This window comes from Varanus komodoensis, unplaced genomic scaffold (assembly GCF_004798865.1).
Source record: "Varanus komodoensis strain SLA01 unplaced genomic scaffold, ASM479886v1 scaffold1, whole genome shotgun sequence".
In the NCBI taxonomy this organism is placed as follows: domain Eukaryota; kingdom Metazoa; phylum Chordata; class Lepidosauria; order Squamata; family Varanidae; genus Varanus; species Varanus komodoensis.
In genome coordinates, this window is record NW_025335268.1 from 50,382,645 (window position 1) to 50,408,550 (window position 25,906).

Here is a 25,906-nt window from a genome sequence, read left to right on the forward strand (position 1 = left end):
AGATCTTACATTCCAGGTTCCTGTGGAGTATAGATCTTTACAGCATCGGACTCTCCTTTCACCACCAGATACATCGGCAAATGAGTGTCCTTTTGGCTTTGACCTACTCGCTTCATTCTTTCTGGCGCTACTAGTACTAGCCCTCCGCTCTTCCCCAGTAGCATATTGGACACCTTCCAACCTGAGAGGCTCATCTTCCAGCATCATATCTTTTTGCCTTTTGGTACTGTCCATGGGGTTTTCATGGCAAAGATACTGGAGTGCGTTGCCATTTCCTTCTCCAGTGGATCACGTTTTGTCAGAGCTCTCTGCTATCACCTGTCCGTCTTGGGTGGCCCTGCACAGCATAGCTCAGAGCTTCATTGCACTACGCAAGCCCCTTCGCCACGACAAGGCAGTGATCCATGAAGGGGTCAGATGGCATAAGAAAATTGAAAACCTCATTTAGAGTACAACATGCACAGGACTGAACCCTAAAACACGTGTTCTTGTATTCATTTAGGTATTGCACTGCACATCACGAAATAGCAATGATTTTATTAGGCTAGGAGTCATTTATTTCTCAGCCATAGCAAATTCTCTTTTCAGAGCCAGGCACATGCCATTATCAAAATAAGTATGTGAAGATGGAAAATTAAACATTATTGAAAAATTGTAACGGTTATAGTAATTAATGATGGAATCAGCTTCCAATAACATCCTAACAACTAACCGCACCACAAGGCGCAAAAACCGACCCGCGAGCAAAATGTTGAGACCAACCGTAATGATGCTCTTCCCAACCGGATGTGCCTCAACCTATTAGACTACAACTCCCAGCATCCTCCAGCTTCCCTGATCCGAGCCAATGAGAGAAAGAAGTCGGTGGCGCCTCTGAGATATCCGAGCCAGTGAGAGTAAGAAGCGGCGAGGCGGTTCCGGGATTATAGCCAATCAGCAGATCCGCTTCCGGGTTGGAGAGCAGGTTCGGAAGGTGATGCTGGGGAGGTGGCGCGTCTTCTGGCCACCGTGGTTGCAGTAGCTGGTTTCGGCTGGCGGGTTGGCGGCGATGGGGAGCTTGTTGCAGTTCATGAAGCTGGTGGGTCAGCTGAAGGTGAGCGAGGAAGCCCTCGGCGGGTCAGCGTTGCTCAAGGCGGCATGACTCTTTGGGGAAGCGCATCTCGGGTTCCACACCGCTTAAGGCAGGGGGCCTGGGCTCCTTCACCTCCACCGGGTAAGCCTCACTGAGCGCTCTGGGGCGTGTGACAGGACGCGACTGAGCTCAGGCGGTGAGGCTGCTTTCCCAAGACATGTTGCAGGGCACTACAGACGTGCTCAGCATGTCATGATGCAGCTAGAAAAGCCTTCCCTTCCTCTTCGCTTGCTCACCGTCCTAAGTAGCCTAAGCCTGAAAAACATTCAGGGCCCCATCCTGAATGTTATTTAGGAATAAGACATGATGGCACAGAAAAAGAACCTGCTGCAGCCTGGTGCCCTTTTAGGTGTGTTGAACTGCAACTCCTGTCGTGCTGGCCGGGAATGGGAGGAGTTGTAGGCAAAGCCATCTGGAAATCACTGAGTTCAGGAAGGGTCATGAATTGCCAAGATGGGGATGACAGAAAGGGTGCATCACTGGAAAAGCAGTAGAGTAAGGAGGGCGGCAATGAAGAAGTAATAGAAAAGCAGCAGCAGCATATGTGTAATCAGTCGGAAGAGAGGTAGAATTGCAGTTCATGTATGTTTGTTGATTGCCTGGTGGGATACGCTGGCTGCCTTGGGGAAGGTCAGGAAAGATTACAATTGATGCAACTTGAGAGATACCTATTAAAGCCCTCTTAGTAAGAGCCAGGGTCATGTTTGTATCCTTACCTCCTCCTACCTGGAGAAATGCAAGCAACACAAGGTTTGGTTTCTGTTGCCAGAAGAGGCAGCATAGGTGGTTGTATGAATGTTGTATTACTTACTAGAATTAACCTTTCTTTTTGTGTCTGCTTGAGACAAATAAATCTTCTTATAAGAGGCTTGGCTGTGCCATTACAGATGCTTATGCAAATTCATTAAAAATATTTCTCAAACTGTTTTTACCAAGAGAGTACCACGGACAGGCTGGGTATACAGAAAGATACCCAATCCAGAGAGTGTCTCAGATCACATGTACAGGATGGCGGTCATGGCTATGGTAACTGAAGATAAAACACTGAATAAAGACAGGTAAGTATAATAAGAAAAGAGAACACTATATAACCTATTTGGGGAACACATACTGTGGCTTCAACTGTGCTTGAGTTCTGGTGGAAATAAGTTATTTATGGTTGTCTTTTATTGCTTTCAGTGGGACTTGTGCACAACTAATTTAGCAAGGCTTTTTTATTCTTCAGTACTGAGAACACAATCTTATGCATGTTTCAGTAGGGCAGACTCTGCTTCCCTTTTCTCTGTGCTGTTGCTTGATGGAATGGCCACTGCCTGCTGACCTACCATAAATAGTAAATAACTGGATATAAAGTTAAAAATCACTTCATTGGATTCAGAGTTAATTATACAATAAGATTTTGGGTATATCTATTATAAACTTGGGGTAGATACCTGCATCTTTTAAACGCTTTTCCTTTGCAGGTGCATACGACTAGCCCTAGTTCATGATATGGCTGAATGCATAGTTGGTGATATTGCTCCTGCTGACACTGTTTCCAAAGAGGAGAAACACAGGCGAGAAGAGGTTAGTATGGATGGTACATCCAGGATGATGGTCTGTCAAGTTCGGAAGATCCTCAGGGTTTTGCCAGAACTGTTTTATTTAGGGTAATTGAGCAGTCTCAGTGTTGGACTTCTCTTACTTGGGAGGGGAAAACCGGTCTTGAACTCGTGTTGAGCATTTATCTAAAATCCCCATTATCTGAGTGTATACATTTTGAATCTTAATAAGTAAATAACTTTTTTCTTTCAACTCCAGCTGAGACAAGGCTGTGTGATGTGACTTTAGTAACTAATCTGAACTAAGATTATTCTGAGTGATAAGAAAATGAAAACAGGGTTGTGTATCCGATGTGGCTTAGCAGTTTACATAGCAGCACCATAGCTCCTCTATTACTGCTTTAAGAGTATAGGGTAATTGAAGAGAAATATTTTGAATGGAGGTTATGGGTTTCCAGTTCCAGTATTAGGCCTCTCACTTCTACAGGATAAATGATCATGTGTTGTTGGCATTACCAGTGGAATCAAATTTATCATATATGGGAATAAGATGGCACAGTTCTCTATCTTGCAGTCAGCACTGTTGAAGAAAAAACAATATGGATCTATGCAATTGCATAGCAGCCTTTCCCAAATTGGTACCCTCATGATCAGTTGGACTACTGCTTCCATTATCCCCTGCAATCCTGTGTCATGGCCCTGGTGTACTGCATAACTGTTTGAGAATCAAGCATATGAGAAGAGCCTTGCTGGATCAAGCTAAAGGTCCATCAAGTCCAGCGTTACATAGTTTTCATGTAGTGCCCAATCTTAGTGCCTACAGGAAACCCACAAGTAGAATTTCATAGAATCATAGAATAGTTTTGTTTGTTTGTTTATTACAGGCATTTATATCCCGTCCTATCGCCAAGCGCTCAGGACGGCTTACAAAATAGTAAGAATAGTAGAGTCAGAAGGTGCTGGAAGGCCATCAGGTCCAACCCCTTGTTATTGCAGGACACTAAGTCCCATTCAAATGACAGTCCAGATGCTTTTTCAATGTCTCTAGTGAGGGAGAGCCCACAACTTCCCTAGGTAATAGGTTCCATTGTCGTACTGCTCTGAAGAGTGAAAAAATTCTTCCATGTGCAAGGACATAAGCTGCTGGGGGAATACAGTCTGTTATAGAATGAGGTTTGTGCTTGTTAACATTTTTTTGTAAACTAGGCAAGATCATCTGTATGTTCTTTGCAAGTTCTAAGTACCAGAGACATACTAGGAGGCACTTTGTCATTGCCAAAAACAGTGAAACAACATTTGAGCTACCTCAAATAAAATTCAGGGGCTGGGTTTTGCTTGTTTATTTTTAGGAAGCTATGAAACATTTGACTGAATTGCTGTCAGAAGATCTGAAAAAAGAAATTTATGAACTATGGGAAGTAAGTTATAAACAGTTAATTATTTGAATATTAATGTGATGTGTGGACATTATGCATCTGTATTGATTATTAGTTATAGAAGTACATAATGTCCGGTATTTGCAATGCTGGACTTGGAAATGAAATGCTCCTGGTGTGAGGCTGGCCACCAGCTAAATACAGCTAGATGTGGGAGCCACCAGGGAGTCACTGAGTGTTCTCTTTCTGCACCCAATGTGGTCATAAAATTTAGGGGTGGTATTATGCAGATGTAAGCTATGGCCTCTCGTGAGGAAACGGTTTTGGCCTTGAGGGATCCCAACTAGTGAGAGGGTTTGCACAAAATGGTAAGTCACACTGCATAGCAATACAATATGGCTTTTGGCTCATCTGACCCAAAATGCACCTGGCGGACATGTGGACACTTTGTGGGCAGTATGCCTTCTCCCCCTTCAGCCCTCCCACAAGTATCCCAGGAAATACCATAGCACTGAGATTTATCCCCTCCCTCCCTGCAACCAGTTTGCATTCACTGGCTGGAAATATATGTGGTGGAGCAGAAGGATCAAATATGGACTATTTTCTGTAGATATTATGTAATAAATGAAATAGGAATTGTACATATAACTGCAAAACTTTTAATGAAAGTAGATTAATTGAATATTTTTCCACCTTGCAAATCCCTTTTAGGAATATGAACACCAGTCTAGTGCAGAAGCAAGATTTGTGAAAGAGCTAGATCAGTGTGAGATGATACTTCAAGCCTTAGAGTATGAAGAATTAGAGAAAACACCTGGGAAACTTCAAGATTTTTATGACTCAACTGCAGGTGAGAATGCTTTTTGTTCCAAACACTTAACTGTATAGTTAATATTCTTTATAGGGCATGCGACCTGCAATTGAGCATTTCAGTACTGAGTACTTCTGCTTGTTGAGCCTGCCAGCCAGGCCTTCCTTCCCATGCTCTATTCCATTTCTGCATACTCTGCATCTCCTCAGTAGATAATCAGCACTCTGTGGTCACTGAGCACGTTCAGTTGTCATTCAGCTGTTTGTGGGAGTTTCCCCATTAGATTTTTTGTTTGTTCCTTCGGAGGGGTGAAAGTTGTCCACTTCTGCTAACTATGGTCCTTTCCAAGCTTGCCAGTTCCTCTGTTTTGCTTCTAAGTGCTTTGCATGCATATCTTAGCCTCTTAGAATCATAGTAGAGTTAGAAGGGGCCAATAGGACCATCCATCCCCCTGCTCAATGCAGCTCTCAAAGTTAAAACATCTGTAATGGATGACTGTCCTTCTGCATCTCGAATGCCTCCGGTGTGGGAGAGCCCACCATCTCCCTTCACAATGGATTCCATTGTTGTTTTGCTCTAACATTCAGGAAGTTCTTCCAGATGTCCAGCTGGAATCTGGTTTCCTCTAACCTGAACCCATTATTCCATGTCCTGTATTCTGGGATAATTGAGAAGAGAACCTTCCTCTGTGTGATCACCTTCCAAGAACTTGAAGAGTGCTATCTTCCCACAGTCTTCTCAAGGCTAAACATACAGTTCTTTCAGTTTCTCCTCATAGGGCTTTGTTTTCAGTCCACTGATCATTTTTGAAGACCACCTCTAAACTTTTCCACTTTGTCTTAATTCATTATATTACAATACCTGAGGAGGATGGTATTCATAATGGTAGAGAGAATCTTCATGCCAAAGAAAAACAACTGAAGCCTTAAGTCTTGGACATGTTTTCACTCAACAGAGAATACCTCCATTTGCCATTTATGTTCAGGATCAAGCATCATGCATGCACCCACCTGATACATACCAGGATTTTGGCTAGTGTTGCACCCTCACAACTTGTTGTTGTGATGCATGGGTATGGTGAGCATGGGGTGTGCTCACTATTTATCAGCATTGTTTTTGCTAAGGATGCATTGCCCTGCATTACAGAACTGAACTGGTTGACAGACTGCAATTACACTAATTTTTGTGCGTGTCAGAAAAGAGAATAGCAGTCTTATTATGGCATTGTATTTATATCCCACCTTTCTTCCCCTTTCAAGGAACCCACGGTGGCTTACAAGGTTCTCTCCATTTTATCCTCATAGCAGCAACACTGTGAGATAAGTTAGGCTGACAGTCCACAAGTGGTCCAAAGATACCCCATGATTTCCATGGCCGAGTGGGGACTAGAACCCGGATCTTCCGAGTTCTAGTCCGGTGCTCTTAATCAGTACACCACAATGGCTGTCAAGGCCGGAAAGAGACCCATTGGGTCTATCCGTTTTCCAGTCTCCAAAATAATCATTAAGTACTCCTAGCAGATACCTGTGAAGCTTTATTTTCTTAAAAAAATGACATAGTAAGCAACTTGCTTGTTCCTAAACGGCCTCTCCCATTTGGATCTTTAACACCGTCTTTTATACTTAAATGTTACTAGAGCACCATAGATTTATTAAGAAACTGTCCCACAGTGAGAGGAAGAAACAAACGTCTCTTCCAAATTGCACTGGTATCGCCCCTTCTCTCCTTGTTATCCTTTGGTCACATGTTAACAGGGATGTGATTATTACAAGCTTTGTCTAAATTGGCTAGTGTCTTTTGTCTACCAGCAGTAGCTCTGGTGAATTACTTCCTCCTAAATCTACAGGTTCATTTATTTTAGTCTAAGTACACTTGGTTCCTTTACATCTTTCTAAGAATTGCCATTTGCTAAAATGACTCCTGATTGTCAGTATAAACAGGCATCCAAGTACAGAGTGTAGTATATTTCCAAATTAATTGCATTATATTATCTTGCCCCTTTGTGGACAGTTTGTGCTATCAAATTCCCCCATATGATGACATTTAACATGTGGAGAACGATTTTTGTGAACTAGACAATATATACACAGGGATTTGCGAGCAGCAGTTTCTATTATGTTAACTGCACGTTTTCAGGTTTCCTTTCAGGCTCATGCGATGGGACGGCATATAAGTTGTTTGTTTGTTTGTTTGTTTAAGTAAGTTGGATGCATATATGTGAGCCAGAAAGATTTTTTCATGTTAAAAGAGTCATAATTCTGTGCATATAACTAGGATCCGGAGCCAGACTAGAAAGCTCTGGTGTGCTTTTCATTAAGTTGTTGACTCATTTTGAGGCAGAGCAGCAGAAACATGAAGTGCTACTTTAGATGAGGCCACGAATCTCCATGTACCCACAGGACATTTGTACCTTTGTTCTTTGAACTGCATCCCCCTAATTCCCTCACATCACTGTCTTTGCAACTTTCTTAAGTTTAAAATGCACATGTCTAGAAGGTCCTTGATCATGCAGAATTGCACTATTCATCCTAGTGCATGTCACTAACATGCTGGAGAAATATATGGTCCATACTATATATACTGGCCCAAAATAAGTTTTTTGATGTTGTGGTCCAAAAGCTGTATTGGTGGCAGTGCACACCTGAAAGTCAGCTAAGAAATTGACATTCCTGCTCAGTATGCTATTATGTGAGATCCAGACTTGCTAGTGTATCATGCTTTCACCTGATAATTAACACAATGTTGGATGTGAGGGTGAAAGAAATGGAAGGGCTCATGTGTCAAGAATTCCTGTTTTTTTCTGTATGTTACTATAGTTTTAGCAGGGAACAAAAAATAAAACCACACACACAAGCTGGTGAATACAAAATATAAGGCAATTCCTGACACCGTACAAACAAAGGCTTCTTGTAGAGGAAGCTGCTTATCAAAATCCCTGCCAGGCATGTAGTAGAATGAGAAAGCATGTTAACTAACTGTGACTTCTTGATCTCCAGGAAAATTTAGTCACCCAGAAATAGTCCAGCTTGTGTCTTCCATAAATACAGAAAGAAATACAAAAATAGCTGCAGCAAACAAGAATCCTTCATCTTGATTCGCCTCTGAAATGTGTTTAGCTGTATCTAAAATAAATTATTGTATGATCTCTTTTTGTGTACTTTGTCATGGGATACAACATTCGCAAAGTCAATTTGCTAACTATACAGTGGAAAATGACAATAAAGTTATATGGTATCAGAAGTTTCATATTTTAGTACCCTATTTCTGAAGAGTGGCAAGTTATCAAGTATCTTTAGTAGTAGCTGAAATCTGTTGCCTTAGCATTTACCATTATACATGCCTGTGTAATTTCACAGCAGGCAATTGGCCCCTCTGGAGTATTCAGTTATATATTTGTATTCCTACAATACAAGATAAAAACAACCCTGTACTACCTATCTTCCCGTAACATCAGGCCAGCAAATGTAGACAAGAGTAGCATGGGAGAGGTGGGAAAATGTAAAATTCTATGCAAGATTCTGTTGCTCTTTCCCCTGCCCACAGCTGAATTTCTGGGTGAGAAATCAGGATTCCATTCAGACCAAGACCCACTGCATTTAATGGAAAGCACCACAGATGTATTAGCACCAGATCCAGAAACTTCTTCATTCAGGTTTTGATTTGATGGAGTATCATTAATTGTTAGAGACTTAATTACCATGGCAGCTTGCAAGATCTATGAATATTTTTTACATGACATACAAATCAACTTAAAAGTTGTTTCAAGGATGTTTTGTTTATTTTGAAATAGAGCAATAAATTATGTGTAGAATCAGAACAGTGGAGTTGGAAGGGGCTAGAGAGCCATTGGGTCCAACCACTTACTAAGTACAGGACTCTTACGTTAAACCATCCCTCTCAGTTGGCCCTCCAGTTGTATCTTGAATGCTTTCAGTGTGAGAGAGCCCACAACGTCCCTTTGGTAATTGGTTCCATTGCTCTACTGTTGTCAGGAATTGTCTCAGTGTCTAGCCGGAATCTGACTTCCTGTGACTTAAGTTCATTTTTCTGTGCCTTGCATTCTGGGTTGATTGAGAAGAGATCCTGGCCCTCCTCTGTGTGACAGCTGTTCAGGTATTTGAAAAGTGCTCTCATATTTCCTCTTGCCCAGCTCTTTCAGTCTTTCCACATGGGGCTTTGTTTCCAGTTCCCTAATCATATCCAATTTGCCTGCATATTTCTTGAAGCAGAGTGCCCAGAATTGGATATACTACTCAAGATGGGGCCTAGCCAGCACTGAATAAAGGGCAGCCAGTAGTTCACATGATTTGGCAGTAGTATGTAAAGTACTATGAATCTGCATGGCTGTCTCTTGAAGGGATGGCTCTTTTTGTTTCAGCTATATAAACCCACCCATCTTCAGTTAAGTAAGTGAAGGGACAAATCTATGACTGGAAAATCCCCATTTTGGGGGCAGCTAGAAAAGAAGTGCTATTGAATTGTGAAAATTGCAGGCAGTCATCAATAGATATTTCTAATGTTTAATCTGTCTGCAGATACTTGATGACAGAAAATAGGAAATGTTTGCATAGAGTGTAACTTTCAGATTGTTCTAAAAAGAGCACTTACCCCAACAAGCATCAGACAGTTCAGTGTGGAAGATTCAACTATGTCATGCCTCATCTTTGAGTAAATATAGCAGAAGGAGGAGATGTGCATCATTAATAGTCATGTTTTTGGAACATTGTGGTAGGTTGGTTACAGTGTTGGTAATATTCAAGCCTATTTTTATGTAAATGTACATTAAATTGAGCATTTAAAATAAAAACCTGTGTTATCTGTTATTACAATACAGAAGTAAGTTAACCAACTCTTGCCTGTCTTACCTAGTTCTTACCCCATTTACCTTTTGGTGGTGAAGAAACAGAAGCTACATGTTCCTTAAATAGCAGAAAAGCAAAGATTTTATTGGAACAAGTTCTGCTGTGGCGCCAAAAGCAGCTTGAGAAGGAAACCATCCACCAAGTCTCAGTGAATCAGACTGACACTAGTTGGTGGACCAACTGATGCCTTAGGACAGAGCAGCATGTCTAATAAAATAATCTGACCTTTAGATAAAGTCAAAGATAGAAGCAGGTACATGTGTAGGAGCAAGAACAACATTGTCATCTATGTTAAAGAGAAACGGAACATTTTGAAATTGTAATATTAGAACAATATATTATTTGAACCGATCACACACAAATTCAATATATAAACGTATATACACATGAACAAATTCCTACAAAATTTGTAGAACAATTGGTAGCCATTTTCAAAAATGAGACAAAGCCTTGTCTTGTAGAAACCGAATATGAAAAAACTATTTGAGTGATACTATGCTTCACTCATATACACCCACTTCTTTTCTCCATGCAGGCAAATGACTTCATAAAAGAGTGCTAGAGTAAACTCCACAGTAAATACATTCTGCTAACCATTTCTGCCATTGTAGCAGCAATTTTCCAGCCAGTTTAAGCACAATCACTGCAGTTATCTCTGGATACTCCCTGGTTCACACTAACATTGCTCCATATGGTCATACACCTGCATGTTCAATCCTGTGGAGAAAATAAGCAGGGCCTCATGTGTGATTTGGCTCTAAGCAGAGGAACAGAGAGGACCCATTTCATCCCTGCAACCTAGCACTGGAGCTCCTCTTCTGCTTCTGAGAGTCGAGTGCCTGCAATGGAACTCTGGGCACTGGCATGGGCAGTAGAGCTAAGAACTTCTTCAAAACTTCCTCCAGGGTGGCTTGTACCTCCAACTTTTGTCTACAAGAAATGAACAAGGACAGTCATCAATTTACCTTCTGCCTAAATGAGTTAATTTTCTATTCTCAGCCAAAGAAATCCTTAGGATTATTGTAACTAGATAGATAGTGAGCTTAGTTGCTAAGAGAGTTAATTCATGTCATCCTTTGTTTCACCAGTTCACAAGGTGGCCACTTACCATGTAGTGTTAAGAAAAAAAAAGTAATTCCTTTGTAACAGATGCTGGAAGTCAGTAGTTTTATATAATTCTCAGAGGGATAAGAGTCAAAGTTAAAATTAAAAAATGAATATGAAACAGCAGCAATTTAACTTTCTACTATACATTTAATTCTATGTAAATCAATTCAACCTAAAACATCTGTATTATTTTCAATCGTAGGAAATTGGGATATCACTGAAACTAGATGCAACCTTAGTTTTGAATTCAGCTGCCTATAATATGAGTCTAAATTTATATTGTTATTTTCTTTTTTATAAGGCAGGGAAAACAAGATCTATCTGGTTAGGCCCCAGATCAAATAGAAACTGGTTTATGAAGTTGTGTTGTTCTATACTATCTTAGGTTGCAATCCTATACCTATTATGTTGGAGTAAGCCTCCTTGAACACTAAGACTTACTTCTGAATAAACATGTATAGGAGTGGGCTTTAAGAACTTAATTCTGCTAGCCTTTACTCCTATTGCTATTACTGTGCTTCCCCCCAACGCAGAGGCTCATGTGCGTTCTATGGTGGGAGCAGGAATAGAGGCAGTCCTTCCACCCTGCATTTTTGCTAAGTGGCTTTTTTGCCCATGTAGCAAAGGTGTTTCAGATGGGGAGTGACTGTGGCTGGAGAAGCTCCAAGAGAGAAGCCTCTTTCTGTCCTGGCCTATCCAGGCTTCTGTCCATTAAATGCCACCCCCAGGTTGTATTCCCAAACTGCAAGGGGCAGCCAGCTCACTTCTTTCTGCATTGGCTGAAAGGGAGAGGCGAGACGGATTGGGCATTCCCTTCCCAAGTTGGAGCACTGTCTCTTGAGTGCAGATCTGGGAACCTGAAGTCTCCCACAGCCCTCAGACATTGCCTAGGGGTCAGGATTGCACCCTCTAAGGCTGGATATATTCTATCAAGTAATGTTATAAAAACAAGGGTACTGCAGCATAGGAAATTCAACCTGCCTTTGGCACAAGTACCAGCTGCGACTACACTAGCAAAGAAAGGCAGTCTTAGACTGCCTGCACAACAGCACCCTTTGTCACATTTAATAACATTTACATGTGTCCCTTCCAATACAAAGGTATTTGCTGCACGTAATATATTTCTTTGTCTCAGAATTTGGCTCATGGGACTTCTCCCCATTGAATCTTTGGTTTGAAAAAATAAACTCAAGTAATTTTGATTCGATAATTCCACTAAGTGGACATTACTGCTTATCATCATAGTTTGGATTTATATGAATACCAGACCACATCTGTGTAAGTACCTTAATTTTCCTTAATACTTTTATCACTTAGTTTTTAAATTGTTTAAGTTTTTCAACGAATAGTGTTTAATTGCAAATAATACAAAGCAGGCATAATACAAACATTGTTCTGGTAATAAACTTGTGAAAGCTTTCAGTGTTGAGGGAGGGAGGCCCAAGAATATTTTTATTTCTGTACATGCCTGTCAAGACGTAGGACTGCTGGCATCTTTAGGCATAGTGTACTCCTTTAGCCCCTCAGGGGGTGTCACCCCATCCCTGGCAGGGGCAGGTGTATAACTCTTTCCCTTGGAGAACTCTCCACTGGTTTCAAATTATCCCCTGCCAAGCCGTGTACTAATTAGGGGTGTCTGCCATCCGGGGACTGCAGATTGCAGGCATCAGGCACTCACATGCTATTTAATGAGAAATAACCCTGAAAGGTGCACCCCTAAGGCCTCCTGGGCACACATGCCACATTTTGGGTGTGTGCAGTTCATGGCCTTGAAGTTACATGGGACTGACCAACAGAGGAGACATACCAGCTCCCCATTATAGGTTACTCTATTTGCCAAAGCCTGGTTTTTGAGCACTGGAAAATCACAGTGCTTCAGGAATGTGTTCAGGCTTGGACTTGGGCCCTTCAGGAGAAGGAACTCCACAACCTGTGACACAGGCACTAAGAGTATATCTCCTGTGCTGAGTGAACTAGGTATGGAAGATGCACTAAATTATGTTTTCCCCAACCTGGTGCCCTACAGATGTTTTGGATGAAACGTTTATCAGCCCCAGCCAGCATGACCAATGGTCAAGGATGGACATCAGAGTCCAAAAGCAACACTACGACACATAATGGGCCAAGGCTAAACTGATCTAAAAGATCATGGTATGGCAAAATATTCTTGATTGCAAGATAATTTCTACTGTGTTATTGATGTACTAATATATAGACAACTCCCTGGAAGACTACGAACGAAGAGTAGTTGATTTCAGGACTGGGTGTGGCCTTCTCTGGCAATTTTAATGTACTGTTTTTATTCTTTCATCATGTGTTTAACCTCATGCTCTGGAATCGATTTGAATGTGGAGCAGTACAGAATTACTGCAAATAAATAATCTTGTGCTACTTTCAGTGACAGAGCATAAAAATAGTTTGTGTAGACATATCCTTTCAATCTGTTGTTATCCCATACCTTAAGGCTTGTGACAGTGCTCTCAACCTTTTCTTCGAAGGATTTGAAAGTAGGAGAATTCCTAAAGGGTAAAAAAGAGCAAAATTGTTCTCTCATGCTTGTTTGTGCTCTTGATTCCTTTTGGATTTTGCCAGAACTGAATGAAAGGATAACGCAAGTATGTATTTCCACAACCATAGCTTTTGTCACCATTTCTAAATTCTAAATGTACTGAAGGGTGAAACCCAATTTGATGTTACATTATTTGGCTTATGTGGTGTCTGTTTAAATAGCTAGTATGGGGGTACTCAACCCAGATCAGGCAAGCTTGCAATTTCAGAATGTACTACAGACATTTTGCACTGTCAAGCAATGCTGGGGAACATTCCACCCTCTGCATATGCTAACTAGCTGGACTAGGTCTTGCACACTTCTTTTGGACTGGCTAGTACTGTTGCCTCATAAGAAGCTGGAATATCCTCACACTTCATGCACTGCTTCTGACAGAGCTGGCTGTTTTGTGAGGCGTGAATGCATAATGGAAGTTCCACAACGACCATGTTCAGAAATCAAACCTGCGATTGCCAGCCAGGCTATCCTACTCAGGAACTTCCATAGCTGGTATACCAACCAGTCACAGAGTCTGCCTGAGCCTTTAGTGACATACACTGTTGAAGAGTACCTCCAGATTATGTCCTGAACCCTTCAGAGGGAGTGAAACCCCATACAGGGCAGCTAACTGCTCAATTCTTGCAACAGGAGCCACCTTCCCACTGCATCCTCCAGTAAAGATTACCTGCTCAGCTTATTGGACCTCATCTAGTCCACCGCCGATTCAACTACTAATGCTCACACAAAGTTCCCTCTAATCAAATAAAACATACGTCAGGAAGAGATGCAAGGCTTAAAAACTGCCAAGTGTGCATTCTTTTCATTTAGATAGTTGTATAGAATTATTTTCAGTTATGCATTATAAATTAAAGCCACATTAAGTCAGGGTCATACATTTTTATATTAGCACAGTACAAATAATTATGTTGGAATTTTTACCTCATAGCAGGCATACTTATGGAATGGCGAATAGAGTAACTGCATTGCAAAAGCATGAAGAGAAAAGAGAACATGCCAAACTATTAATACTGGTTTGCAGTATAAGTAGCATTAATAAAACCTAGCTGGTTTCATTTCTAAATCACAATTCTGGTATGCTCAATTCTAGTACAAAGTTCTTTTGCAATTTAGTAACACACAACATTCAAGAGCAGTATAGAAAGTTTTCTACTGAAATGTAGTCTACTTCATACATTGTAGGTAACTAAAGAATGTAGCAATGAAGTAGCCCACGGTTCTGAACATGAACATTTTAGACACCAGCAGTTCCAACAGCACTCAGGAAGGGTGGGTGAGTATGGAAAAGGGATTGCCTGACAGGAAATGAGTTAACATGACTAAGACTGATGGTTGTTAAATGTTGTTACACCTGAATTTCTGCTTTCAATGTGTTCACTTACACACACAAACACACAAGAACAGGTGGATGCATTTCTAAGGAGAAACTCTATATGGGTAGCACAAAGATCACTGAACAGTTAAAGTGAGGTAAAAGTGAAAAAGTCTGTGGAGAAGGGAGCAGAAACAGATAATTTCTGGTTGGGGGACAACCTAAGGAGACCAATCATTTTACAATCACCCCTGTGTAATGGGCCACAGATCACAATCCTAGTCTAGTTGCTGGCATGCTGCAGCTTGGGAGCAACTGAAGCCACCTAGAAAGCCGCATCTTTGAACTAGGCCAGCACTATGTGTTACCTGCTTATTGTATTACTTCATTTCCTCTTAGTTGCCTACTGAGTTAATATTTGTTGTTAATTCTTAAGTATCAGTCAACACATTTCAGAGACTTGAAAAATATTCACACTAAACTAGAACAGCTGCATGGATTGCTGAGAGTTGCTTTGAATAGCTGATTGTCCAGAGATTCTTTGTTGTTGTTGTTGTTAGGCGCGAAGTCGTGTCCGACCCATCGCAACCCCATGGACAACATTCCTCCAGGCCTTCCTGTCCTCCACCATCCCCCAAAGTCCACTCAAGCTCACACCAACTGCTTCAGTGACTCCATCCAGCCACCTCATCCTCTGCCGTCCCCTTCTTCTTTTGCCATCTATTGTTCCCAGCATTAGGCTCTTCTCCAGGGACTCCTTCCTTCTCATTAGGTGGCCAAAGTATTTGAGTTTCATCTTCAGTATCTGGCCTTCTAAAGAGCAGTCAGGGTTGATCTCCTCTAGGACTGACTGGTCTGATTGCCTTGCAGTCCAAGGGACTCGCAGGAATCTCCTCCAGCACCACAATTCAAAGGCCTCAATTCTTTGGCACTCAGCCTTCTTTATGGTCCAACTTTCACAGCCATACATTGCAAATGGGAAAACCATAGCCTTGACTATACGCACTTTTGTTGGCAGGATGATGTCTCTGCATTTTAGTATGCTGTCTAGATTTGTCATAGCTTTCCTCCCCAGGAGGAAGCGTTGTTTAATTTCTTGGCTGCAGTCCCCATCTGCGGTGATCTTGCTGCCCAGGAAAATAAAATCTGTCACTACCTCCATTTCTTCCTCATCTATTTGCCAGGAAGTGAGAGGACTGGATGCCATGATCTTCGTTTTCTTAATGTTGAATTTCAAGCCAACTTTTGCACTCCTCCTTCACCCGCATCAAGTGGCTCTTTCGTTCCTCTTCACTTTCTGCCATTAGAGTGGTATCATCTGCGTATCTTCGAGGCTTCGGCGAATGGGGCGGCATAGAAGTTCCCTAAATAAATAAACAAATAAATAAATATCTGAGGTTGTTGGTATTTCTCCCAGCAATCCTAATTCCAACTGGTGATTCACGTAGCCCTGCCTTTCTCATGATGTGCTCTGCATATAAGTTAAATAGGCAGGGCAACAGTATACAGCCTTGCCGAATTCCTTTCTCAATTTTGAGCCAATCAGTCGTTCCGTTTCCAGTTCTCATTGTTGCTTCTTGACCCGCATATAGGTTTCTCAAGGGGCAAACAAGTCTGGTACTCCCATCTCTTTAAGAACTTGCCACAATTTGTTGTGATCCACACAATCAAAGGCTTTAGCATAGTCAGTGAAGCAGAAGTAGATGTTTTTCTGGAACTCACTAGCTTTTTCCATGATCCAGAGGATGTTGGCAATTTGATCTCTAGTTCCTCTCCCTCTTCGAAGTCCTGCCTGTACTTCTGGTAGTTCTCGGTCCACATACTGCTGGAGCCTAGCTTGTAGGGTTTTGAGCATAACTTTGCTAGCATGTGAAATGAGTGCTATGGTGCGGTAGTTTGAACATTCTTTGGCATTGTTCATCTTTGGGATGGGAATGTAAACTGACCTTTTCCAATCCTGTGGCCACTGTTGAGTTTTCCAAATTTGCTGGCATATTGAGTGTAGCACTTTTACTGCATTGTATTTTACAATTCTGAATTGTACAATTCAGCTGGAATACTGTCACCTCCACTAGGTTTGTTGTTGCTGTGACTTCCTAAGGCCCATTTGACTTCACATTCCAGGATGTCTGGCTCGAGGTGAGTGACCACCCCATCATGGTTATCAGGGACGTTAAGCTCTTTCTTGTATACTTCTTCTCTGTAATCTTGCCACCTCTTCTTAATCTCTTCTGCCTCTGTTAGGTCCCTGCCATTTTGGTCCTTTATCATGCCCATCTTTGCATGAAATATTCCCTTCATATCTCCAATTTCATTGAAGAGATCTCTGGTCCTCCCTATTCTATTGTTTTCTTCTATTTCTATGCACTGTTCATTTAAGAAGGCATTCTTATCTCTTCTAGCTATTCTCTGGAATTCTGCATTCAATTGGGTGTATCTTTCTCTTTCTCCCTTGCCTTCTTTCCTCAGCTATTTGTTGTGCGTCCTCAGACAGCCATATTGCTTTCTCACATTTCTTTTTCTTTGGGATGGTTTTAGTTGCTGCCTCTTGTACAATGTTGCGAACCTCCATCCATAGTTCTTCAGGCACTCTGTCTATCAGATCTAATTCCTTAAATCTATTTGTCACCTCTACTGTATATTCATCAGGGATATGATTTAGGTCATACCTGAGTGGCCTAGTGCTTTTCCGTACTTTCTTCAATTTAAGCCTAAATTTTCTAACAGACTCTCATGATCTGAGCCACTGGTCCTCAGCTCCTGGTCTAGTTTTTACTGACTGTATAGAGCTTCTCCATCTTTGACTGCAGAGCAGATAGTCAATCTGATTTCTGTGTTGACCGTCTGATGATGTCCATGTGTAGAATCGTCTCTTGGGTTGTTGGAAAAGAGTGTTTGCTATGACCATTGTATTCTCTTGACAAAATTCTACCAGTCTGTGCCCTACTTCGTTTTGTACTCCAAGGTCAAACTTGCCTGTTATTTCAGTTATCTTTTGGCTTCCTACTTTAGCATTCCAATCCCCCATGATGATAAGGACATCCTTTTTTAGTGTTAATTCTAGAAGGTGTTGTAGGCCTTCATAGAACTGATAAACCTCAGCCTCTTCAGCACCAGTGGTTGGGGCAAAGACTTGGACTATTGTGATGTTGAATGGTTTGCCTTGGATTCGAACTGAGATCATGAGGAAAAAGCTGAAAAGAAAAAAGACTTGCTTAGGCCTAGATGTTAAACTATTTTTTCTCTGGAGGAATAACCATACGTGGCTGGTAAAGATGAAGTGTGGGAAGCAGGTGGCTGTGTTTTGGCAAGAGGCAGCCCTAAAATCTTGGCAGAGGAATGTCAAACAAGCTGGCAGTAATGACTCAGATAAATTGTCCAAGAAGCCAGAAATACAACAGGGGGAACTTTGGCATCAGGAAAACTCTTTGGTTGCAGGGGTGTCTGGCTGAGGTGAAAATTTAGCTAAAATACGTCCCAAGAGGCTTATAACAGCAACAGTATCTCTTTATCCCTAAAGAAATGTCGCTAAGCATTTTTGTGAAACCCTTGAAGTAAATATTAGCAATCCTGTGTGAATAAAATAGTTTAAAAAAAACTTGTTTAATTGCTCAGTGTTGGTACCTATCTCATACCTAAGCTGCTTATAACAGCTACTATGAGGTTTTAAAGTATTCTGAGTGAACTGGTGGCAGTGGGGAAAGGGCCAGCTTCTGGAACTCCAAGCTAGAGTGGCAGAGAGTTCCTTAGGCCCTGGAATACAAGGATCTGCTCCTAATAAGAACCCAATAGATGGGATTGCCCAGTGAAGAAACAGCATCCCCACAGATGGTGGCAGGACTTGAAGAAATCTTCTGTGCTCAAATGTGTGTGTATATGTTTAACTGGACAGTAGATGGCTCTCACAAAGCTCCTTTTGGAATAACTGTGCAAGTCAAGCTTGCTTCTCTTTTTGATTTTTTACTTTCATCTTGACAAATGAGAATCTCTATGCAATATGGGCTAATCAATTTCGACTGCACTGATTTGTGAGGGACTAGGGTAACAGCTGGAGTTACGATTTAAATAGATAAGGTGAATGGATATTTTTCCTTTACAGCAAGGCACTTTTCTTCTGTTATATTTGTGGTAGCTCATCCTATCCATATTGAGTCAGGATTAGTGTAACAACAGCAGTAAAGGGGGTGATGGAAAAACTAAAACCGCACAAGGCCCACAATAACATTATTATTCCTAGATGCTGGAAGCATTATGGGCATGAACAAACAAATCAACACATATACATCTACTGTAGCAATGCTAAACATGCTTCTGGGGACTAGCTCCAAATGTTCCTGAATAACATGAAGTATCTTGAAAATCTGCAAAGCATTCTGATCAGCAACTGTGATGAGAAACCAAAATAACAGCTTGGCTTAATGAGCTGAGAAGTAAATGCAACTGCCACTTGTGTAACCAGCCCCTTCCCTCCTTGGTATGCCATGGAGAGTCAGTCCAAAGGAAATTATGGTTCCCAGTTTAAGACTAAACTAGAATCTTAAACCTGGTGTCAGACCCTGGATTTTTTCCAAAACTGGTAACCATGATTTCTTGGTTTAGAGAGGAACTTAGGGTTAAAGACGTCTGGATATAATCACAGCATACTGAAAAGGGAGGAGAGATGGGATGCACAGGGACAAGGCTCATTCATAACTCGTCACCATTAGACTGGGCCAGTAATAGTTGTACAGTTGTGCCTGGTTTCTGAAAAACAATTCAACCGTCTGAACAAATTTCATGTGCTTAGAATTTACATTTCACTCCCTAGAAAAAGAGGATTGTTGAGAGAATATATATAAAACAGGCTTATTTGTCTGAGAGAAACACATTGTGAGTATCTTCATTATGTGAAATTGCTTCAGCATCATCATCAGTTCTATTTGGGGTCTCTACAGGGTCCTTAGCAATCACTACCCCGTTTGAACAAACTATGCCGTCAGGATGCTCTGATCAAAATAAAATTAAGTTTCAAATCAGACTGCAAAAAGAAAAGAAAAGAAAAAAGAAAACATGATGATATATCCTTTTCATAAAATGAAATGTGTGAACTATGCAGGAACATATATTAATCTTACCCAAGTGAATGTGACCTGGAACAGCAGCGTAAGAAAAAATCAAGGAGAGTTAAACACAAATATATAGTTACAGAAAGCTTCTGTCAAACCCTGAACTGGAATATTTAATACCATAAGAGTGTTTAAGCAATATTTAGGTACATTAGACTGATTTTGTATTAAGTTACTCGGTATGCATGCTTCACTCAGAAACTTGCACATTAATAGGCAACAAGTAAAGTGGAGTCCAGAAGAGAGATGGCTGATAGGGATATGTGGAAAGAGTTCATCATTGGAAGATCTAAGAAAACATCAACAGTATTATCTCCAAGCACTAGAACTATTGTGAATTTGCTGTTTTCCTTTAAGTAAAATATATTAACCTCACCCATAAAAGTTAGACATGCTTAAAGGTGGGAAAATAAATAGTGATTTCATACAGCCGTTTGTTCAGTTGAAATTGGCTTGACTCTTTTGCCTGACCTGAGCATGTGCACAGGCAATGTTCATGAAGGTGGACATTGTCAAAAAATATCTGATCAGCAGCGTGCCTCTAAGTCTGCTTCTGCAATGAACCACCAGTTGCAATCCCAAACTGGGCTGATAATAAGTACATAATCCAGTTTGAAAACTAGCCCAAAAGGGGCTGTTGGTTAATCATAGGATTCTACATAATCCATTCCTGGTCACTGAGGTCTTACTATTTCATGCACAATTCCATGTGCATAGAATTCCTTAACACAGATAGTCCTGGCTTAGTTCTTAGAGTAGTGGAATATAATATTACATGTATAATTCTCCCTGAAAACAGTTTAAAAAAGCAGTATGTCCAAAGAGCAAAATATATGTTCATGTTCTAAACAGAAAGGTGAATAAAACTCTGGAGCCAATCCACTGAAGTTTGCATGCAGCACCAAAAAACAGTTAGCTATTTCTACATTGTCCATGCCTATTTTTGGACAAAGCAATTAGATTTCTAGTTTCTTACAGTAACTGATTGCTAAAAACTGGTCCGCAAAAGCCCTATCAACATTAGCTTTTGCAACACCATGCTCTCATGGTAAGTCTTCATCCTGAAGGCACAACAGTTTTAAGAAATGCACACTCTGGATGATTTACTTGTGTATAAGCACCAACGAATTAATGAGACTAACCTCTAAGTGAACACAGGACTGCGTTATGAAAAATTATCTAATGGCCTGCTTCCATGACTGACAGCACTTCTTCATTACTTTTCATGACTTCAGCCATAATAGGTCAGCTACAAACAACAATGCGTTATGTAATGACCTTTATGGACATGTATGTACAGGCAGCCCAATGGGGTGGGAGCACTGCTCGGTAGTGTTGCAGCATCTGAGCACTAAATGAAGTTAACAGTTGCCCATTCAAAGTAATAAGCAATAGTTTCTTGCTCTGGATTTCTTCCTTAACTCCCAGAAAGATAACCAATCTGCAAATAGCCCTCCAGCCTTCCTGCATAATTACATTTTTCCAAAATTCTTTGGTACTTGTTCTTCACAGGTGCCCAGCCAACAAGAAGACCAAATGTTATTGGTTAACAAAGTTGTCAGGAAGCTAGGCTGTGATCAAGAAGCTTATTAATAAAATATATTTTCTGATCTATTTCAGTTTTCCAAACTATCCAAAATTTAATTTGTTCTCAACTTCTTTCTCTTGTTTTATAAATAAGGGAAGGTAAGCATTTAACATTATTAATACAAGAATAAAATGGCATGGTTCATATAACAAAGTGTAAAATCTAGATTTTAGTCTAGAGAAAAATTAAACATCTTATGTTCACACTCTTTATTGTGTTTATTTTTGGTGTTCAGACAGACAAAAGGTGCTCTATAGCATTTGCTAAGTATCACAGCCATGCACTAGCCTAAAGTGACATGGAAGCAAAAGGTAATTTTTATTGTGCACACTGAAATACACTTTATTTATAAAGCAGCATCAATATAAATCATGATGCTTTGAAGAGAAACACCAAGCATAAAAGACAAATTTTAGCCATGAGATAGTACCTATGAAAGAAAGCAAAGGGAAAGAAAGGGGCAGACAACGAGAAGAACAGATAAACGGCTAAGGCAAAGTCAAGGTGTAACACAAGTAAATGCAGTTAATCACTGGCTTTGTTTCACTTGGGAATGAAGATATACAAAATGCCAGCACAAATATCTAATAAAGAAGCCTTAGATTTAGTAGAAGTAACAGCCATAGGATTGTTCTCTAACTCTATTAAAGTCATCATGAAGTTTTGCACTGACACCAGTGAAAGATAGGTTGCAACTATACAACCAAATTAGATGTGACAATTCATGATTAGGATTTTTTTTTGTAAAAGTAACTGGCAGTACAGAAATGGAAAAATAAAAATAAAAGCTCCATATTACTACTTTGAAGATTTGGAAATAGATTTCTGGAAGACAGTGTTTAATCCTTTCATTCTGTTCCTTCCTCCAGTGTAAATTCCTCTTTCCCACCCCAAAACATGCTATTATATCACTGGTAGGTGGGATGGAGGTTGGACAGGTACAGATGTTAGACAAGTTGCCTTGCAGCCCTGCAAATCAGGAGGAAAAGAGCTCATTGCTGTGCTATAGAGGACATAATCAGCACTTTCTTCTACTTCTAAATGCCATATGACAAAAATGGATTTCATTGGAAAGGATGTCCTGAATTTCTGAACAAATTTACCTTTCTTTGCAAAAAGTGTTCTGTTGAAATCATGGAAAGGACAACGGAAGATGTTGGATTGTTTTGTAGAAGTGCTTGTTACTATCTAGTATTCCTTGAAAATGTGATAAAATAATAAAAATCACTGTATTGGTATTTCCACGAATAGCTTGGAGGCAAGATTCAAAAGATTTCCATCTCTAAAATTCCATTTACAAAAAGAATTAGGTTAATGGAGTTTTTGTGGGCCTACTTATACATTTTCTAGTGCTATTTAGCAAATGAGATTCCAACATGTAATCTCTTTGGTTTCTCTGGCATGCTGCCAGATTTTAAATCAGGAATACATCTTAACAAGCTGTCTTTCATTTCCTTTATGAAAAAATAGGAATAAGGGAAAGTTGGCTTAGTCATGAGCCCATTCAAATCTTGTAACGCTGTGCATTAAAAAACAGGAGAAAGCTCAATTTCCCTCTGGAAATTGTTCCAAGTTCTGTACCTCATATCGCCAAACTTCTTGCTGATGGCTGTTCCAACATTGTTGATTGCTGCTGTGGCTTTTTGCCCTGCCTGAGTCAGAGTTTCTTGGGTCTTCTTATATCTGTGATTAAATACAGCACAGTATAAGCAGCAATACTTACAGAAGTCAAAATTCATTCATAAGGCATTTGCTTATTATACTGCTGGTCACAACACTACCATTCTGGTATCAGAATGGAGACTGCTGTACATTAAACTCACTTGCAAGAACATTATAAAATCAGTGCATACTTTTAAAATAGGTTGCCAACTTTTTTAGCCTTCTAGATATGTTCCAGTTTACATGCATCAAGAAGCTCATCCATCACAAAGCAAGTCATTGCAATAAAATAATAATTTTATGGAAGCATTCCTCAAAAAGATTGCTGAGGACATGCAAGGGAGAAAGGGTCCTTTGCTCTTCTTCCCCTAAAGTCTGTCCTCTCACTCCCCAGCCTTTCCCCAGATAACCATTGTTGCTTCCAATACATCCTGAACAGAAGAATTTTGGATGGTGCCATTTAAGAATGCAGGGTTGTGAATATTTTCTCCATTTTAAAAAGGTTTCCTACAGGTAAGGAAGCTATACAACTGCAATAAAAGAAAGGAAGGACTGTTCCTTAGAGTGATGCTGCTCTGCCTGTCAGAACCCTCCAACCAGAGCCCACACTGTCCCTCTTCTGTCCCCCATAACTCATGTACATTTCAGGCTAGTCTCCCATCACTTGCATGACTTTTTGAGCTTGAAGCAAGTCTCAGTGATGGCTGGGTACAGCAGAAGCTGCTGCTTTACATGGATTGGCACGGCAAAAGTACAAGCAAAGCCTCTGCTGCTTCTGTCTGGATGCTCACACATCCTGCAGCTAAACAACCCAATGGTTAACCAAACAAGAAACCATGGGTTTACCCTCAGTTATTAGCTCCAGAATAGGCTAGCACTGCAGATTGAGAGAACAGACAAGCATTCTATGAAAGAACTGTTCATGGGTTGCTGATTAAAAGCAGAAGTGCCACGGGTGCAAAGGCAGCGTGCCTGTTCGGTCTTGCTCATCCCGACAGCCCATGGTTGTTTAACTTAAGGGCTGTTGTATTATGCAAACCAGATCATTATGAAGGACATGGCTTGCCAACCACGAGTGGTTGATGGGGAGCATTCACCAAATAGATTTCAAGTTATTCAGGGCTGGAATATTGGACTTATTCACATCCTCACATAGCCCCTCAAATTCTCTGGACAGTCATAGGTAAACCAATGTCTCGCAAAGTTATGTACCTACCTCAGAGTATTACAAGGATAAAACAGAAACCATAACACACCATTAGGAGCTTCTTGGTCAAAAATTAGGGCACAAATGCAATAGACAAGCAATTATAGCCATTTCAGTCATTTTGTAACATCATAAGTATACTTTTGGGGCCCCTTGAGGAAATTTAAGACAATAAGTTCATATGGAAAGCAGCTCTGCCTTTTCTTTTAAAGCAGACACATAATAGCATAGCATCTTTGGAGACAAGCCTCTTAAATTTGCTAATGATTGCACATAATGATTTATACAACATACTTTGACTTGCTAGGTTTACATGCTTCATCAGGGCTTATAAACTGTTTTAAAAGCCAAAAGTAGTTATTGTGCTGTTAATCTGTTTGCTGAGTATGTATAATCTCACTTCACAATTCACCTTTCCCTTTTATAGTTTTAAAGGTATGTGGTTCAAGTTACTGACTTAAATATTTTATTAAATGTACTTTAAATGAATCATAAAACAAAATCATCTGGATGATTACAATTTAAAACATGATAGCACAATTAAAATGCCAGTAGAATGGATGCAGAACTAATTAGTATGTCAATACAGCATAAAATATATCAGGTATAAGAGGTAAAACCACATCACCAAGACTAAGATAACAAAACACTAGAAATAATGAATTATTTAAAAAACACGTCAAACCCCTAGAATAGAAAGTCTTAAGCTTGTTAATGAAGACAGTAGTATGAGCATCAGGCAAGTTCCAAGAGCATTCCAGAACTTGGAGGGCTACAACCAAAGAGGCTCTCTTTTTTGTCATCTTCCAAACTTCAGAATCGGGGTGCACTTGAAGAAAGGCTTCTATAGATGGTACATATTGTAAGTGGCATCCCACCAGATATTGAGGTCTTAAAGCCACATAAAGCTTTATAGTTCTAAATCAGCATTTTGAACTGGGCTAGGAAATGGATTGGAAGCCAGTACCAGCAAGAGAAAAATGGCATAATAGTATCACAACAGTTCCCAGTTAGAATGCTGACAGGCATGGGCTGCACTTGTTGAACTCGTGGGGCTATTTTAAAGGTAGCCCCCTGTATAACACATTACAATAATGTAAACAAGATACCAAGCTATGAAGCATGCAGCTGGGCTGAAAATTTAGATGATTAAAATATTAAATGTACAGTATGCAAAGGAAAGGAAGGGACCCCCTAATAGAGCACCTGAAGCCATTCAAAGTGAGTCATGTACAGAAGTATTTACTCTCCTCCCTGCAAACTTTTCCATACTTCATTGTGCTACAACCTGCAGTCAGGGTGGATAAATATCATTTTAAAAAAATCAGATCTTTAATTTATATTGGATTTTTTAAAATTTAAATTGGATTTTTTAATAAAATGCTTTTTGAGGAAAAAATCATCTAAATAGTTTTCTATTTAAGATATATTATAGTCTGAAAGTTAATCATCATGAAATAAGGATTGGTTTTTAATTATGTAGCATGGGGGACAAAAGAAGCGATACAAAGACATGCTGAAAGCCTCTCTCAAGTCTCTGGATATCAACACCACCTCCTGGGAGACCCTGGCACAAGACTGATCGACATGGCGCACGCTGTCCACCAAGGCTGCCAAACATCTGAAGCCAGAAGGAC

At 40.4% G+C, this 25,906-nt stretch overlaps 2 protein-coding genes across 11 annotated transcripts in view; one reads left to right on the forward strand and one right to left on the reverse strand.

Moving 5' to 3' along the window:
- The first annotated feature begins 952 nt into the window (after positions 1-952).
- Positions 953-23,997, forward strand: HDDC2 (HD domain containing 2). Of its 7 annotated transcripts, XR_006414236.1 has the most exons (8): positions 953-1,093; positions 2,069-2,190; positions 2,596-2,698; positions 4,023-4,091; positions 4,761-4,899; positions 8,853-8,973; positions 10,258-12,107; positions 12,856-14,664. XR_006414236.1 is itself a non-coding variant. In XM_044425364.1 (6 exons), exons 1-6 carry the CDS (start codon positions 1,049-1,051, stop codon positions 23,495-23,497), a joined length of 519 nt encoding a protein of 172 aa, XP_044281299.1. In that variant the 5' UTR covers positions 953-1,048; the 3' UTR covers positions 23,498-23,997. The 7 variants fall into 7 exon arrangements, 6 of the variants coding, with proteins under 6 accessions (XP_044281299.1, XP_044281261.1, XP_044281269.1 ...); XM_044425364.1 differs by lacking the exons at positions 8,853-8,973; positions 10,258-12,107; positions 12,856-14,664 and adding an exon at positions 23,457-23,997; XM_044425326.1 differs by lacking the exons at positions 8,853-8,973; positions 10,258-12,107; positions 12,856-14,664 and adding an exon at positions 19,642-23,450.
- TPD52L1 (TPD52 like 1) overlaps positions 10,521-25,906 on the reverse strand; it is a 43,388-nt gene continuing 28,002 nt past the window's right edge. For 3 of the 4 annotated variants that reach the window (XM_044425297.1, XM_044425288.1, XM_044425312.1), the window contains 4 exons: positions 22,982-23,083; positions 14,317-14,355; positions 13,288-13,348; positions 10,521-10,652 (listed from right to left, as the gene is read on the reverse strand). In XM_044425297.1, coding sequence (XP_044281232.1) covers positions 10,521-10,652; positions 13,288-13,348; positions 14,317-14,355; positions 22,982-23,083 — 334 coding nt within the window. The remainder of the gene's footprint in view (positions 10,653-13,287; positions 13,349-14,316; positions 14,356-22,981; positions 23,084-25,906) is intronic. The other variant, XM_044425306.1, reaches the window with a different exon arrangement.

Excerpts from the sequence above, each read along its gene's own strand:
- HDDC2 (XM_044425326.1), top strand. The coding sequence starts at position 1,049 with ATGGGGAGCTTGTTGCAGTTCATGAAGCTGGTGGGTCAGCTGAAG. Across the intron at positions 1,094-2,068 it reads AGCTGGTGGGTCAGCTGAAG|AGAGTACCACGGACAGGCTG; the intron begins GTGAGCGAGGAA and ends GTTTTTACCAAG. Across the intron at positions 4,900-19,641 it reads TTTTTATGACTCAACTGCAG|GGTCCTTAGCAATCACTACC; the intron begins GTGAGAATGCTT and ends GGGTCTCTACAG.